Source organism: Rhincodon typus, chromosome 3, assembly GCF_021869965.1.
Source record: "Rhincodon typus isolate 14 chromosome 3, sRhiTyp1.1, whole genome shotgun sequence".
Classification (NCBI taxonomy): domain Eukaryota; kingdom Metazoa; phylum Chordata; class Chondrichthyes; order Orectolobiformes; family Rhincodontidae; genus Rhincodon; species Rhincodon typus.
Window position 1 is genome coordinate 56,251,435 of NC_063334.1, and position 17,710 is coordinate 56,269,144.

Below are 17,710 nucleotides of genomic sequence, written 5' to 3' on the forward strand. Positions count from 1 at the left end.
GTGATTTTTAAAATTAATTCGTGGGATGTGGGCGGCGCTGGCTGGGACAGTATTAAATGCCCATCTCTATTTGCCCAGAGGCAGTTAAGAGTCAACCACATTGCTGTGGGCAGACCAGGTAAGATGACAGATTCCTTCCCTAAAGCACATTAGTGAACCAGATGGGTTTTCCTGACAATTGACGATGGATTCACGGCTGTCATTAGAATCTTAAATCCAGATTTTTATTGGCTTCAAATTCCACTATATCCTGTGGTGGGATTCGAGCCCAGGTCCCCAGAACATTTCACGTGTCTCTGGATTAACAGTCTAGCGATAATACCATTAGGCATTGTCTCCCCAAATATAATGGAATCTACCTGTAGTCAATTTCCCTTTATTATTTGAGCTGGTTTTGTACAATCACAGCTCAAGCCAAATAAGTTATCAAGTGAGAATGAAGGACCAGGAGTAGTTTTAAAAAATTTAACCTATTTTTCTAATCAACCTGATCAGAGATGTTATTACACACGTCTGGAATAGGTGGGACTTTACCCTGGGTCTCTTTGTCCAGGGATAGGGATATTGCCACTACACTACAAGAGGGCCCAAAGTTTTTGTTTATCATTAAGGCTAACGTGTAATATATATGATTTTTATTATTAATGTAAGGCAAATATTAATCTTGATACAAGTTTATTAACATACTGTACTGTCTGGTCTGCCTGCTTGTGTGCTAAAATGGTTTAATCATAGGAATGTGCTATTTTGCTACACATAGGTTTCCCTCCTGTCACTACCACACCAACAGCCTTCTCTTTTCTCTGTCCCGCTTGGCTCAATGACCTAACTCAATTCAAGGTTGTATTAGACAGATTTCTGATGTTAAGTGAATCCAAGATTATGGTCAACAAGCGGGAAAGTAGAATGGAGACCCATAATTGGATCAACAATGATCTTACTAAATGTGAGTACAGGTTTGATGGCTGAATGGCCTGCTGCTGCTCCTGTTTCATTTAATTTTATTTTGGATGAGCTCCAATGTATGGTGGATGGAAAATGGAAAGTCAGCCATGAGAGCTTTGAAACAATCATATCTACAGTTGACAAAGGCATGGAAAAGTGTTTCAACAGCATATGATCTGAGGCAGAGTCAGGAGGGGCAATACTGTGGAGCTAATCCTGCAGAAGTGGGGTTGCCATATTATCTCAGGGTTAAAAAGCAAACCAAAGTTCAAATTAATTAGTTCATTCTAGTAATGACCACAGAGATAGATGGAGTTGTTGGCTAGAAAATGGAATTTGTGCACTGAACAAAAACAATGGTTTCAACTCTTTCCAATATTAGTTGGGGGAAATTTCCTGCAGTACTGGGTGTTGAACAGTATGAAAAATCAGAGTGGTGGTGTTGAGAAAAGTAATGGTCAGTTATAGCTGGTGTTGTCAGCACACGTGGCACTAGTTGTTTTGATTTTGGATGATGTTGTGGCTAATTGCAGAGCAAAAGTAAGAGGGGGCCAGGGAAGAATCCTTGGTGAAAACTTCGAGCTACTGATGGGAGAGTGGGAAGTGAAGACATTGCAGAAGTTTACCTGCCTATGATCAGATAGTTAGTTAGGAACTGAACCAGATGAGTCTAGTCCCAAACATCTGGAGAATAGAGGAGAACATTGGGGATGCATAATGTGATCAGTCATGTCAAAGGCTGCAGACAGGCCCAACAAAAACACTGTCATGATGATTGCTGTAAACACTGTGGAGAGCCTGCCTGCATTACGAAGTTGGATATTGAACCCATTGTGGAGGAGCTTGGCAGAGCTAGTGACTTGCTTGTCACAGGCAAAACTCCAGATGCTGCATGTTTAACTGCCAGGGGAATTGAATCCTACAGCATCTGAATAAACCTCTCTATTTCCTGGAGGGTACGAGTGCCAGGATATGCATGATGTAAAAGTTTACTGTATACAAGAATAAGGGTGACCATAGTAATTGCAACAACTGTTGAAGCATCTCCCTGCTAGGATCTTAGAAAAGTATATGCCAATACTGCCATGTAGATCAAACTGTAGCTTTTGGAGAAACATCATCTGTCCCAAATTCCAGTGTGGTTTCAGGCTGGAAGATCTACAATTGATGTGATTTTCTCAGTCCAGAAAGTATGAGAAATGCCATGAACAAAGGAAATAATTGATCAACCAAGGAATTTGATTGTGTGAGCAGAAGCTGTCTATTTTAGCCAGAGAAAATTAACTGCCTGTTGAAGCAACGTAATGTGATCTCCTTTTTCCACGAGAACTTGTTGCTAAGATCAGCTATGACAAAGCAATATCGGGATCCTTTGAGCTGCAGTGGGATCAAACAGAGTTGTGCTTTGGCATTGACACTTAGCATATTTTTCCCTTTGCTGCTTTTATATGCCTTCAGGTCGTCTACAGGGGGTGTGTTTACTTACACACCAGAACTGACAGAAAGATGTTCAGCCTTGCCTAACATCCAAATCCTCATTAGAGAGTTGCTCTACATTAACAACGTGACACTAACATTGCATACTGAGAAATACAGGTAGTGGTAAATAGACAGACTCTTTCATGACTGTGAACAGTTTTGTTTGATGATCTTCACCAGAAAGACAAACATCGTAGTCCATGATATTGCCATACTGCAATCTGTCAGCATTGACAAATGATGCTGGAGTTATTGACAGCTTTGCATATTTAGGCTCCACAATCACCAGAAATCCGTCACTTGATGCTGAAATTAACACCTATATTGCAAAATCTCCAGTTATGTCCAAGCTAGGTAAGACAGTGTGGAAAAACGTCATCAATACCTCGGCTACAAGGGCAACTGCAACACAGAACGAAAAACAAGTAAAATTTGCGAATGGCATATATTGACCTGCCCCGACTAGTGTTATTTACCTTAAATTGGAGCTCCAGTATGATCAGCCTGTTAATTTCCATGTATTACTTTTTAAACTGATTTTTACACTGGGAAGCAAGATATAAAGATGGTGGATATTGATACTGACAAATGGGAGACAGTCACTGAGAGCCATGACCTTTGCAGGTTCACTGTTTGGAAGGCATTGGAAAGTGGAAACAAAAGTCTCATCTGGCTGATAAGGTCATGGGCCCAGAAAAATCAGAGGCCAGTAAGTCATGCACCTTCTTTGCCCACTGTTGTCTTCTACAGCAAATACAGCAGGTGCTGCCATGCTAAATTGGGACTTCTGAGCAGCACCTGACAACGTTTACACACAATTGACTACCACAATCCAAAATATTGTTGTATGAGATGTGAAATTGCCCAGGTGATCAAAAGAGTGATTGTGCTAGACGATATTTGAAGCATTTAGTGGACAGAAAAATAGTTAATCAGTTGATGTTCAAACAGGTTTCTCAGAGTTGTGAAGCTGTAATGATTAAAGCAAAGTAACATTCCCCTTTAGTCTTTCTATCCTTTTAAATGTTAAATAATAGTTTAAGACTGCCCCGGTGAGATTATGTAATAAAAAGTCCAAAGGTTCAAGGAAATTTACCAACAGAGACCTATTGAATTAAGTAAAAATATGATCAGGGTGATATGCACCTCAGCCCCTGCAGTACCCACTAGTCACTAAAGGCCTCTGTTGTTCTGATGGACATTGTATGATCCCTATTCATGGACACCCAAGCATAGATGTAAGCTGTGTTATGCCCCCTTCCACTGTCCATTGCCTGGACCTGTTGATGGCCACCTTGGTCAGGCCCAGGAGCAGGTCTACAAGGAGGCACTTTGAGCTACCCACCCCACTCAGCACGGGTTGCCCATGGATCAGGAGCATGGTGCTGAAGTACAACCAAAAATTTAAAAACAACCTCTTTAAGAAAATAAATAAGGGCTGCAAATGAAAACATTCAGCATAAATATGAAGAAGGGTCCAGACCCGAAATGTCAGCTTTCCTGCTCCTCTGATGCTGCTTGGCCTGCTGTGTTCATCCAGCTCTCCACCTTGTTATCTCAGCATAAATATGAAACAGTTTCCTGCAGCCACAAAAATTACATGTGGCATGGCACCCAATGAATGTACTTAAACACTTATTGCATGGGGCTGTTGTATACAGCACTCTCCACCCCATATCACTAACCTTAATTTTTACTTGTCGATACTTACGTGGCTATGTATTGATGCAAGCTGAGACCGTAACACAGTGACACTTCAAACAGCAAAGGAGATCACAACGGGTCAGAGAGCATCCATGGAGGGAGAGCAAACTAACGTTTCAAGCCTAGATGACTCTTCGTCAGAGCTGAAGTGAAGTGTAGAGGGGACAGCAGTAATGCTATACTTTGAGGAGGCGGTGTGGGGGTAGTGGGTGTAGGTGCTGGTGGAGAAAAGACGTTTGTAGTTCAGGTTAAGTGATCAGAAATTCTCACATAATGACATATTTTCTCCACCAGCACTCTACACCCACTCCCCCACACTCTTTTTTTTCCCCCCCCCCCCAACAAAACTATAGCATAACTGCTGTCCCCTCCACACTTCACTTCAGCTATGATGAAAAGTCATCTACGACTCAAAATGCTGGCTTGCTGTCTCTCTCTGGATGCTGTCGGGCCTGCTGCAATCTCCAGCATTTGTTGTTTGAAGTACAGATTCCAGCATCTGTAGTAATTTGTTCCTATACAGTGACACTTGATGGCTGGAGCTTGCAATTGTAGGCAGTCACACACCTTTTGGCATGAATTTCCAAAATATAACTTTCCTCCGTTAGTTCAGCAGCTAATGTTATGTGACATTTAACAATGAAAAATCTTAAATATCCATTCCACTTATAAGTGTGACATGTATAGTCAAATGACGACAATTTAATACAGGTATTCTCTGTTAAAGTAGTATATTGTAACATGGCACTTTTCAAGGCATTTTGAAATGGAATGCAGCAACCTACTCAGCAATAGCTAGTTAATATGTGGACATGCTGCAAGCATGCAGTCAAACTGGTAAATGACAAGGGAGAGTAAGGGGACAAGAAGGTAAGGGGAGGAAAAGCCAAGGAGGGGAGAGGGAAAAGTGAGAAGAAAGAAAGGCAAAAGGGGAATCCAAAGAGAAGTGAGAGGAATATAATTTCAACGATGAACGGAGAGCAGAGAGAAGAAGAAAGCAGAGAAACCAATCAGCATGAAAGAGGAATAAGAGCTCATGGAAAATGTATTGAGGATGGATGGGGTTTGGGGAATAGGGATGGTGGCAGTTCACAGTATTGAAAGAAGTTAAACAGCGGATGGGAAACCCATGAGGAGCAAATACAGTCAGTGGAAAGAAAGGGATTGACAGCTATCTTATAGGTTCAAAGGAAAAATGCAGTTAATGAGGGCTTGTTTATTGGGAGAGGAATGTTCAATTTTTGTCTTAATTTCTTTTGTTACTTGCATGCTGAAATACTGGTGCTTCCAATTTCTACTTCTATATTTGTGTTAACCACTGGAAAGGAATTAAATGTTTTCTCGGTTATATTCAGCTGGGCCAGGGATTTGCGCAGATAAAGTTATTGATGTATCGTAGACAACTTGCTTGTTAGGGTGGGTTCAAATGTTTTGTCAGCAAGTGAAAGGAATATAAGTTTGTGAAGTGGTTTTGGGGGTGTGGGTAGGGGGTGATGGGGATTAAATCTTTCTGAACAGGTGGTGGATCCACAATGGTGGCAGCAATGTTGAAAACTTGTTTAGCAGACACAAACCTTCCTTGGAGTTCGCAAGCTATGTTTTCTTTTAGCCTCAATGAAATAATGTGTTTCATTTTATTCTGTTAATAGTGCAGACTCTGACACTTCCTTTGCCAGAAGAGGTGATTGCTTTCAGTCATTCAGCGTATCGTTTGCTTTGTCAAACAACATTCAGTGGCAGCCTCTTGTTTATTAATCAAAAACGGTAAATTGACAATATTGAAAACCTAAGAGCAGTCAACCATTTTAATGTATAATTATAGATAGACTTGTGGATGACATATTTTCATTGACTCTTTAATAGTTTAGTATACGTTTAGGAGAGAAAGCACACAGAGTGCGCTGACGGTCATGGTTTGAGTATCATTGTCTATTTTTTCCACAGAAATGACATGATAAAGTATGATTTTGTTTGTGATTAGCTTTCTGACACATCCCTATGCTGAGCTGTGAATCAGTAGGCAGATGTATGGTAATTATATTGCAAAATTAGAAACAGCTTCTCACAGACCCAGACAATGGGTAACTCATTAGCTATGTCTGGTTATTCAAAAGCACACTTTGTACATTGGTAACAGAGGTCTGATTTCATTTCTGTGCAGGCTGCGAGCACAGCCAAATAGCAGAAGGTTGCAATAGGAGTGAAATATTGTGGATGGTAAGACACAGGGTGTATTGAGATTATGCTTTTAAATTACATCCAGTGTGATGGTTTGCTTCTGCAGGTGAGTCTATAGACTTTTTGAACTGCTATATGACTTACGAATTATGCGACCTCATGGTAATCAATAAAGCCTTTTCACAGTAGGTTAGAAAGTAGAAAAAATATAAGTCAAAACTCTTTATGTTGCCGACCTTTTGAACTTCTAAATTAAAAATGCTTGGCTACAACAAATTTGGTTATTTTAGGCTGAAAGACCCACTCTTGCCAAGACAAAACACCCACTGATGCATGTGACACACCCTGTGCGCTATTCGGAAAGGGGATTCAATGGATTGAAAATTTTTACTTGTCCTTCAAAGTACCTTAATAAATTTTCCACCAGGTTAGCAGAGGAGTTCTAATTTTCCCCAAGGAAAGACACAAGTCAGCAGGATCACTTCAGAATTTGGATCAAAAGTCAATTTCTGGGACTTCCCAATTCATATGATCTGGGAACCCACCTCAACCTGGTTGGCAACATTCTGCACTAAGTCTTTGGATGACAGTGGAGAAGAATATGGAAGATATAGATCATGGGGGAAATAAACAGCGACATCTTGAAAAATGTCCATATTACAGAGGAGGAGGTGCTGGAAGGCTTAAAAATGCATAAAGGTGGATAAATCCCCAGGACCTGATCAGGTATACCTGGAACTTTGTAGGACACTCGGGAAGTGATTGCTGGGCCCCTTGCTGAGATATTTGTATCTTCAATAATCACAAGTGAGTGCTGGAAGACTTGAGGTTGGCTAACATGGTGCCACTGTTTAAGAAAGGTGGTAAGGAAAACCCATGGAACCATAGACTGGTAAGCTGGACTTTGGTGGTGGGCAAGTTGTTAGAGGGAATCCTGAGGGACAGGATTTACATATATTTGGAAAGGCAAGGTCTGATTAGGGATAGTCAATGTGGCTTTATGCATGGGAAGTTGTGTCTCACTAACTTAATTGAGTTTTTTTGAAGAAGTAACGAAGATGATTGAGGGCAGAGCAATAGACGTGATCTATATGAATTCAGTAAGGTGTTCAACAAGGTTCCTCATGGTAGTCTGGTTAGCAAGGTTAGATTACATGGAATACAGGGAGAACTAGCCATTTGGATACAGAACTGGCTCAAAGGTAGAAGACAGAGGGTGGTGGTGGAGGGTTGCTTTTCAGACTGGAGGCCTGTGACCAGCGATGTACCACAAAGATTGGTGCTGGTTCCACTGCTTTTCTTCATTTATGTAAATGATTTGGATGTGAACATAGGAGATATGGTTAGTAAGTTTTCAGATGACGCCAAAATTGGAGGTGTAGCGGACAGCGAAGAAGGTTACCTCAGAATACAATGGGATCTTGATCAAATGGGCCAAGGACTGGCAGATGGAGTTTATTTTAGATAAATGTGAGGTGCTGCATTTTGGAAAGGCAAATCAGGGCAGGACTTATACACTTAATGCTAAGGTCCTGGGAAGTGTTGCCGAACAAAGAGACCTTGGAGTGCAAGTTCATAGTTCCTTGAAAGTGGAGTCAGAGGTGAATAGGATAATGAAGAAGGTGTTTGGTATGCTTGCCTTTATTGGTCAGTGCATTGAGTGTAGGAGTTGGGAGTCAATGTTGCGGCTGTATAGGTCTTTGCTTAGGCCATTTTTGGAATACTGCATTCAATTCTGGTCTCTGGAATGGATGTTGTGAAAGTTGAAAGGGTTCAGAAAAGATTTACAAGGATGTTTGCCAGGGCTGGAGGGTTTGATCTATTGGGAGAGGCTGAATAGGCTGGGGCTACTTTTTCTGGAGCGTTGGAGGCTGAGGGGTGACCTTATAGAGGTTAAAAAAAATCATGAGAGGCATGGATAGGGGTAAATAGGTAAGGTCTTTTCCCCAGGATGTAGGAGTCCAAAATTAGAGGGAATAGGTTTCAGGTGAGAGGGGAAAGATTTAAAAGGGACCTAAGGGGCAACATTTTCACGCAAAGGGTGGTGCATGTATGGAATGAGCTGCCAGAAGAAGTGGTGGAGGCTTGTACAATTACAGCATTTAAAAGGCATCTTGATGGATATATGAATAGGCAGGGTTTAGAGGGATATGAGCCAATGCTGGCAAATAGGACAAGAATTATTTAGGATATCTGGTCGGCATAATCGAGTTGGACTCAAGGGTCTGTTTCCATGCTGTACATCTCTATGACACTGTTGCCAGGAAACAGCATGTAAATCAGAAGCAAGTGCGTCGAAGCTTGGATTCCTAGCCTATAGGTGAATTTACATGTGAGGCAAGTCAATCATCTAGCTACAATTGCATAAATAAAAGAGGAACCAAATAAGATAAGTGAAAAAAAGATAAATGAAAATAGTATTGAAAATAGCATAACTTTCCAAACCTCTTTTCAAAACTTAAACTTCTTAATCTTTCATCATCTTATGAAATCATCTTCTTAATAACTTTGACATCCTTCCAACAGTAGCATCCAAAATCCAGACACAATATTCTTAATGTGTTTAAAAACAGTTTCAATAGGTTTAACATGATATCTTTCCTTTCCTACTTGTGCTTATGGGGTCATTAACGCACAAGGCGGCTACTTGCTGGTCAAGTCAGTGCTGGCTCACTGAAGAACACTCCAGTGTGTCCCATTCCCTGCAAATTTAATTTTCTCAAATGCCTATCCAGTTACCTTTTGAAAATATTGATTGTCTTTGCTTCTACCATCTTTGTTGGCAGCACGTTTCAGGTTATGAGTAATTTCTCCAACACACATCCCTACCTCTCTTGCCCTGGATCCTTTAATCAGTGTTCCCTAGTTCTTGCACATTCAGCTAACAGGAACAAATTTCATTGTCTACCTTAACTAAACTTGCCATGTTTGTGTCAACTTTATCAAGTTTTCCTTTGATTTCTTTTACATTAAGGAAAACAGCCCAGCTTTTCCAACTCAACCTTGTACCTAAAACCCCTCATCCTGGAACCATTCTGGTAAATCTCCTTTGTATATTCTCAAGGACTCTCATAGTCTTTCAAAAATATGACGACCAGGCTGGATGCAATACCCTATTTATGGCTTAACAAATACTTTATAAGGGTTTAGTGTATTTTTCTTGCTTTTGCACTCCCTCCCCATATTTGTGAATCCCATGATTCCAAAAGATTTGTTAATTGCTCATAAATAATGAGTGATGTCCTGTGCGCAAAAACATCTATGCACAGATGTGTAGGTCCTTCTTTCCCTGTGCACTCTTTAGACTTGTGCTATTAAGTTTATATTCTCTCCTCCTATCTCCAAAATGTATCACATCATATTTTCCTATGCTAAATAATATCTGCCCATTCTGCTAGCCTATCTACAATCTGCTGCAATGGTTTAGATTCAGATGTAGACTTTATTGTCGTGTGTATTCATGTACAAAAGTATAGGAGTGCAGTGATCAGTTTTTCCATGTTGCCACACATGGCACCATCTCAGGTACAAGTACCTGGGTACAAAAATTTAAGAACAAGGTAGAAAGAAAGAAGGAACAAAGTTCTATGTTAAGTATTACGGTCACTCTTGGTATAGAGTAAAAAGGAAGAAATAAAGTTAAAAGGGTATTCTTATTGTTTGTGACTCTCCCAGTTTGGTATCTTCTGCAAATTTTGAAATTTTACTCTCTCTGTCAATAAACAAGTTATTCATATTTCATCAAATAAGCAGTGGTCTTACCATTGCACCTTGGGGAAGACCACTGTCTACCATCTTTCTGTTTGGAAATGCTTCTCTGTTTTCTATCTTCAAGATTTGTTTTTAATCTAAACTAATATTGACCCTCCTATTCAATGGGATCAAGAAAAATCTGACACTTATAAATCTACGCTGGCTATCCTTGGTTAATTCTCTCCAAAAATTGGTTGAATTCCCCCCACCCCTCGTTCTTTCTATAACTTTACTCACCTACAATTTTAAACTTACCAGCTCATAATTGCAAAGAATTCAACCTGTTTCTGAGTAATTTGCTCGTCTCTATTCTGTAACACCTCCCCATTATTGAAGGAAGATTGCAAGATTGTGACAAAACCACTTGCTATATCCACCCAATTTCTTTAGCAACTTGAAATGCAAGTCATCCAATCTAATCAACTTATTTACTCTAAGCACAGTCTGCCTTTTCTAGTACATGCTGCCAACTAATTATTACCCCACCCATTTCTGTTTCTCACAATATTTGACAGATTCCTCTTTTTTAATCATTGCTACAAAGTAAAACACATAATACAATACTTTTCACTGTACTTTGGTAGACATGACAGTAATAAATAAAATCAATGACAAAAATAGAAATCGCTGGAAAAGCTAAGCAGGTCTGGCAGCATCTGTGGAGAGAAATCAGAGTTAATGTTTTGGATTGAGTGACCCTTCCTTTACAGCATCCCCGCAGTTCTTTTGGTTTTTAAATCCAATCAATTAAGTATTCTTGTTTTGCCCTCTGTCTGAAAGTATACAATACCCTTTATATCCTTGATAGAACCCATCTCACTTCTTACACCCCACTATTATTTACCTCCTCATAGAAGATTTTTTTCTTATGTTAGCTACCATTCTAATTATACATTCTCTTTGTCAGTCTTATTTTGCTCTGTGCTTTCCTTCCCAAGTTATTGCATTTGTCCTGGTTCTTTTTTGAAGAATTCACCTGGCATGCATTTACATCCTTTTTTTATATCAGTCATATTCCCTATCTTTGTCGTTGTTCAAGGACTCCTGCTTTGGTTCCACTACCTTTCCCCCCACTTTGGAATGTAGCTAGCCTGTAACTAAAACACGTCACCCATTGTTCCGTTACAGTTTCTCATATCATCTTTGGTTCCATTTAATCTGGCTAGATTCCCTCTTATAAGAGTCATACAGCATGGAAATAGACCCTTCGGTTCAGCCAGTCCATGGCGAACATAATCCCAAACTAAACTAGTCCACCGGCCTGCTCCTTTTTAAATGTGTCTTTTAAATGTCATAACTGTGCCTGCAGCGATCACTTCCTCAGGAAGTTCATTCCAAACATGAACCACCCACTGTGGGGGAAAAAAAATTGCCCCTTATCTTTTATAAATCTGTCTATCTCACCTTAAAAATGTGACCCCTAGTGAAGTTAGGCCTTTTCCAGTTTAGAAGCTCTATTTTAGACTGGTGCTTGTTCTTGTCTGTTATTAATTTAACACTTGTGGTATGGTGATCACTCTTACCCAACCAGTACCTCTTGGGTACTTGGCTCAACCTACCTCATCCCCTCTACCAGATCCAATAATGTCCCCTTTCTATTTGGACTGAGAATATATTGGTCCACATTCTCCTGAACAATCTTCAAAAATTCTTGTCTCCCTTCACTTTGGTCTAACGTTATTCCAGTTGATGTTCGGGTGGTTGAAGTCTTCCAGTATCAGCATGCTATAATTTTCAAACATATCCATGATTTCCTTGGAGATTGGTTCTTCTCTTCTGCTGTTTTATTTGGAGTCCTATAGATTACTTAACAGTAGCATGATCATATCATTCTAGTCAAATAGATTCTGTCTTTGTGCTTTCCAACACATTCTCTCTATCCAAACCTACAATATCTTTCCTAATTAATGCCTTTCTTTCTCCCTTCTCCACCTTTTTGCAACATTCGTATCCTTGAATATTAAGTGTCGAGTCACTACCATTTTTAAGTCACACTATTGTTATTGCAACATGATATTCTCACATGGCTATTTTAATCTGTAGCTCACCAACCTCATTCACCACATTTTTTGAATTTGCATGCATGTATTAAAATCTGTCTTTGCACTCCTAATAATTGTTCTTAGTCTGATTCATTCTGATATGATAATACTGTCCAACACTCTTACTTAATTCATCATATTCTTCCTTTCTGTTTCTGTATATTAGTCTTTATCCTCCCGACAGTTTGGTTTAAACCCTCGCCAACGACCTAGTGAATGTCCCTGTGAGGATATTGTTCCAAGTCCTATATAAATGCATTAAAACATTGTTCAGTTCGTGTCACCTGCCCTGGAACTTGTCTGAATGTCCAAAAGATGTGAAGCCTTCTATACCATGCCTCAAGCCATGCATTGATCCTCCCCAGCACTATATGTGGCATTGGGTGTGACCCAGAGTTTGCTACCTTTTGAAATTGTACTTTTTAAACTTCCTCCCAATTCCTGAAAATCTGAATGTAGAATCTGATTCAATACTTGCCCTCTCTATATTATTGGTATTGATGTGTACCACAGCTTCTATCTCAATCCTTTCCCCGTGCAGAATTCTTTGCACTCTGTGATTTCCTTTATTCTGACATCAGGGAAGCAGTACACCATGCCAAATGCATGATGACCACTATAGAAATGCCTGTCTGGTCCTCTAACAATGAAATCTCCTATAACAATGAAATTTCAACTCTGTTGTTCTGTCCTGCTCAGCAATGTGACCGTTGGTGCCAAGGTCTGGATTACATCTTTCAAGGTGTCATCAATCCCAGAAATCCCCAATTCTATACCAGTTTGAAAGTGGCACACAGTCTGAAGAGTATTGCATTTCCTGTCTCTTCCAACTTTTCTAGATAGTCAATCATCAGCTATCCTGAACTCTCACTGTCTGTGGGTTTGCTTACCACCTTTTGGCAAATAAGATTCAGAAAACTCTAAATCTTCCTGAAGCTCAGCAGTGTCTTTGGCTATCTGTTACACACTAAAATCCAGAACTTGAGCTGCAAACTCTTCCAACACATGTGGACCCCAAGTCACATAATGTGATGCAAAATACCCAAATGCTGCAGCAATTGCAATCAACAGATCATGGTTGCCTGTCAACGATCTAAAAAAAATCATTTTAATCATTTTCAAATCTAGTTAGTATCTAGTACTAATAGCATTTTCAAACTATTAGTATCTACAATCTTTCTTTCTTTCTCTTCTGTGCTGGCACTTTTCTATCAATTTTACCTCTTTGTCTCTGGTGCTATTTTCCCTCAGGCTCACTCTCTGTGTCTCCCACTGACTCCATGATGCTGCATTTAGCTATTAGCTTCTGAAGCCTCAGGCTCCATGTATACAGCTATTTTTAACACTGCAAAAATGTTTCAAATGTTGTGTACCCACTTTAAAAGTTTATTGATAGTACTCATTTTATACTTTCACCATGAACTGCATATGTCCTCTCCTAAGTCATTCTTCCAAAATTAATTACCAATGTTACAACCTCACCTGTAGTTCTCCAATCGGTTTGTTCCTCTCCCTATCTGTGTATGCTTTACTTCCCAGTTCTATACTTTTTCACGAAAAAGCATTTAGTAATTCAGCTATTCCTTTATCCTCCATGAGAATATTGAATTTTTTCCAATTTCTTGTTAACCCTACCCATTTCTTAACAATTTATTTGGAATTGCCTTTACTATTTTTCCTTTATTTTATATAATATTTTTTTTTTTAAATTCCATGAGAAGATTTTTGATTATTGTGTTAAATATTCTCTCCAATTTAATGTCACATATTTCAACATTATTACAACTCTGGCAGGAGGAAATTGAGTCCCATTTCTTCACAAGCAATAGCAAAAGTGTAAAAATCTTAGTCAATCACCAAAAGATGTTAATTTGTTTCTCTTTATCCCTTTTAACTAGAAAAAAAGACTTCCCCTGGGCTTTTTGATCAGCTCAAAAATACATATTTATTCCAGGCAAACATATTCTTCAATCAAGTGGCAAATTGGTTATCAACTAAGCTACTATGCAAATTAACCCCTTTGATTACCCCTTTTAATTCCAAACACACACACATTTATACACAGGGCAAAGGCATGTCTGACACAACTTTGCAGAGCAATTATAAATGGAAAAAACAGGGAAACCCTATGGATCAAGATTTCAAACTAAATGAGTGGAATGCAGTAACTTTCTCATGGTTCCTTTGGTTTCTTGTCAATGAATTCCTCTTGGAAAATCTTCAGTCCAGATTTCAGATATAGATGAAAAATGGAAGTCTTCATATTTAACACTTTATCAGTTTTTGTTTTAAATGACTCAATTGAGAGAGATTATAGAGAGTACTGCTTTCAGCTTCATGCTCTGACTGTTACAGACAGTGAGAGACAGTACTGCATCCTAGCAAACCTCTCCAGCTACTACCTGCAGCTTTTAAGTGTGTACTGATAGAACACACATTATTTCAGTCCAGAGACTGTTGCTAGGTGACGGCAGCATAGATCTGTCGGGTTTTTCAAGCCTAATCGCTCAACAATTAAAGCAATAAAACTCCATCCTTATCGTTCTCTAAAAAACTGTTGGACGCTGCCTTCCAAAGTCATCTTTTTTTTGTAAATAGCAAATAGACCATGGTTTCCTTTAACCTGTTAACCATGGTTCCAGGAAATCACATGATAAATCCTTTGCAATCCAGTAATGTTCAAATGTCCATTTTGCAGTTCAAATAATCCATAATCTAAGCAACATCTAACAGTTTGTTTGTCAAGTCACACAGTTAAATACACTCACTTTTATACTGTCATTTGCAAATTTTTGTATGATGCCAAAGTTCAGATTGTGAATTTAGATAACGTATTAACATTGATTCTGCTGGATACTCTATTCATCACATCTCTAGTCTGAAAAGCATCCACTAATCTTTCTGTTTCTTGTCCTTTTTTCCAACAGATAGAGTTTAAGTTGGATAAATGTGATGTATTACATTTTGGTAAAACAAACAAGGGGAGGTCTTATGCACTTAGTGGCAGGGCCCTGGGTAGTGTTGTAGAACAGAGAGACCTAGGGGTTCAGGTACATTATTCTTTGAAATTTGCATCACCGGTAGAAAGGGTGGTTAAGAAGACATTGAGCACACTTGCCTTCGTTGCTCAGACCTTTGAGTATAGAAGTTAGGCCATCATGCTGAGGTTGTATAGAACATTTGAGGTCTCTTCTGGAGTATTGTGTGCAGTTCTAGACCTGTTATAGGATGGATATTATTAAAATGGAGAGGGCTTAGAAAAGATTGACCAGGATGTTGCCAGGAATGGAGGGTTTGAATTATAGAAATAGGCTGGGGCTTTCTTCACTGGAGCATAGGAGGTTGAGGGGCAACCTTTATAGAGGTTTATAAAATCATGAGGGGCATAGTTAAGGTGAATAGCAAAGGTCTTTTCCCTTTAGGTGGGGGATTTCAAAACTATGGGGCATTCTTTTAAGGTAACTTTCCCTTTATGAATCTATATTGATGGTCCTTAATTAACCAATATCTTTAAGTAGGTTATTAGACAAATTAATTTTTTCCTGGTCTTATGAATTTATACACAAGTAATTTGCATTTTGCAAATCATATTAATTGTCCTTAATTGAATCACATATTTCTCAGTCAGCATTAATATTATTATTTTTTGTCCCTCCTAGAGAGTTACCCATTGCCAGGTAAAATATTCAGTTGTTTTTTTCCTTTTCTTGTTTCTTGAACAAAGACTTCTTGAACAAAGTCTTGGTATACCAGAATAACATCAGCACCTAGTGCCTGTATTACTCCAAATGGAGAGGTTGTGTAATAGTAATCCAGCAGCCCAGGCTAATGGGACATTAAAACCCACCTGGAAGTTCATGAATTTAAATTGTTAGTAAAATGTAAAATAATTTGTGTGACACCTTCACAAGTACCTTTTGAAAATCATGGACAGAACACCCACTTCGTCTCCCCAATCAATAGACTGCATTATTTCCTCAACTTGTCTATTATAGATCCATGTTAATTACTTTTAGTCAATACTTATTTTGTAAGTGGATTTCACCGTCTGAACTGTTCAGAATGCATCTTTCACTATTGCTCAATGTGCAGCAAAATAATAGCATGACTAAGGGATTGTAACTGTGAATACTTTCGACACACGTCAGCTAATAGATCATTATTTGCATATTATGTACACCCTGCTGCATTAAAGAAGGCTGAATAACACCCTGTCAAGAAACTGCAAAATTTGAAACCAATATCTTTATTGTCTTAAAGTATGTGGATGAACACTGTATAGTTTGAACAATGAAGACAATCAATTTCCTGTAGTTTCATAGCAAGTAAAAGATAATTGAGACAACATCTTATTTGTTTCCAGATATAGTCCAATTATTACTTAATTTGCTATGTTAAGATGCAGCAATTCATAGGTTCTACATTTGTTTCATAGAATACCTAGAGTGTGGAAACAGGCCCTTCAGCCCAACCGCCACTTAGAGCATCCCACCCAGACCCATCCCCCTAATCTACACATCCCTGAACACTATAGGCAATTTAACATAGCCAATCCACCTAGCCTGCACATCTTTGGACTGTTGGAGGATACCGGAGCACCCAGAAGAAACCCACACAAATGTGGGGAGAATGTGTAAACTCCACACGGACAGTCACCCGAGGGTGGAATTGAACCCAGGTCCCTGGCGCTGTGAGGTAGCAGTGCTAACCATAGGTATAACTCAAACCCTTCATTCCTGGCAACATCCTGGTCAATCTTTTCTGAACCCTCTCCATTTTAATAATATCCTTCCTATAACAGGACTAGAACTGCACACAATACTCCAGAAGAAACCTCATCAGTGTCTTATACAACCTCAGCATGATGGACCGACGTCTATACGGCATAGGCTTGTGCACGTTCTGCACTGCCGTAGTGGCAAAGGCTCCAGTACATAACTGTCCATGTTCCACGGCTGGAACAGGATTAAGAATGGAGGACATAAGCAATGGCGAACTTAACATCTATTGTAGGACTCTATTAAAAAATTTGGCTGCCAGAAATGAGGCTGACGCCATAGATAACTCTGGCTGCTGTAAGTGATTACAGACTTTGGGGTCAAAATTAGGCTAGGTTATATCCTTTTTTTGGGATACTGTGTGCCCATTAAGAATCCAACATGGTAGCTAACCTCTGTAGGGATAATGCAGAAGGGACAGATCAAAACAGATTTACTGCCTGTCAGAGAGCCACAGCTAAAAAAGGGTTTCAGCAGCATGTAGGACTTCTACCACCACCCTCCACTCCAGTAGCAACATTTAAGAGTCAGAATTGTGGGTACGGTGACTGGAGAGTACTAATTATTCAGAGAAGTTCTGAGATCATGCTTTTAGTGGGTTCCAGCTCCATTCCTTCTACCAATGCTCGAATTGACCATTGGACAGCCATGAGTAAATTATGTTAGAAATAGTTACCACACAATGTACTACAATAGCATATGAAATAATCATTCTAAATAATGCTGTTCCCAGAAATAAATTTTGGAAACCAAAAGAACTGCAGATGCTGTAAATGAAGGACAAAAACAAAGTTGCTGGAAAAGCTCAGCAGGTCTGGCAGCATCTGTGAA

At 39.3% G+C, this 17,710-nt stretch overlaps 1 protein-coding gene across 1 annotated transcript in view; it reads left to right on the plus strand.

Moving 5' to 3' along the window:
• Positions 1–17,710, plus strand: part of frmd3 (FERM domain containing 3) — a 190,354-nt gene that overhangs the window by 160,117 nt on the left and 12,527 nt on the right. The window contains exon 14 of the mRNA XM_020531677.2: positions 1,741–1,778. Coding sequence (XP_020387266.2) covers positions 1,741–1,778 — 38 coding nt within the window. The remainder of the gene's footprint in view (positions 1–1,740; positions 1,779–17,710) is intronic.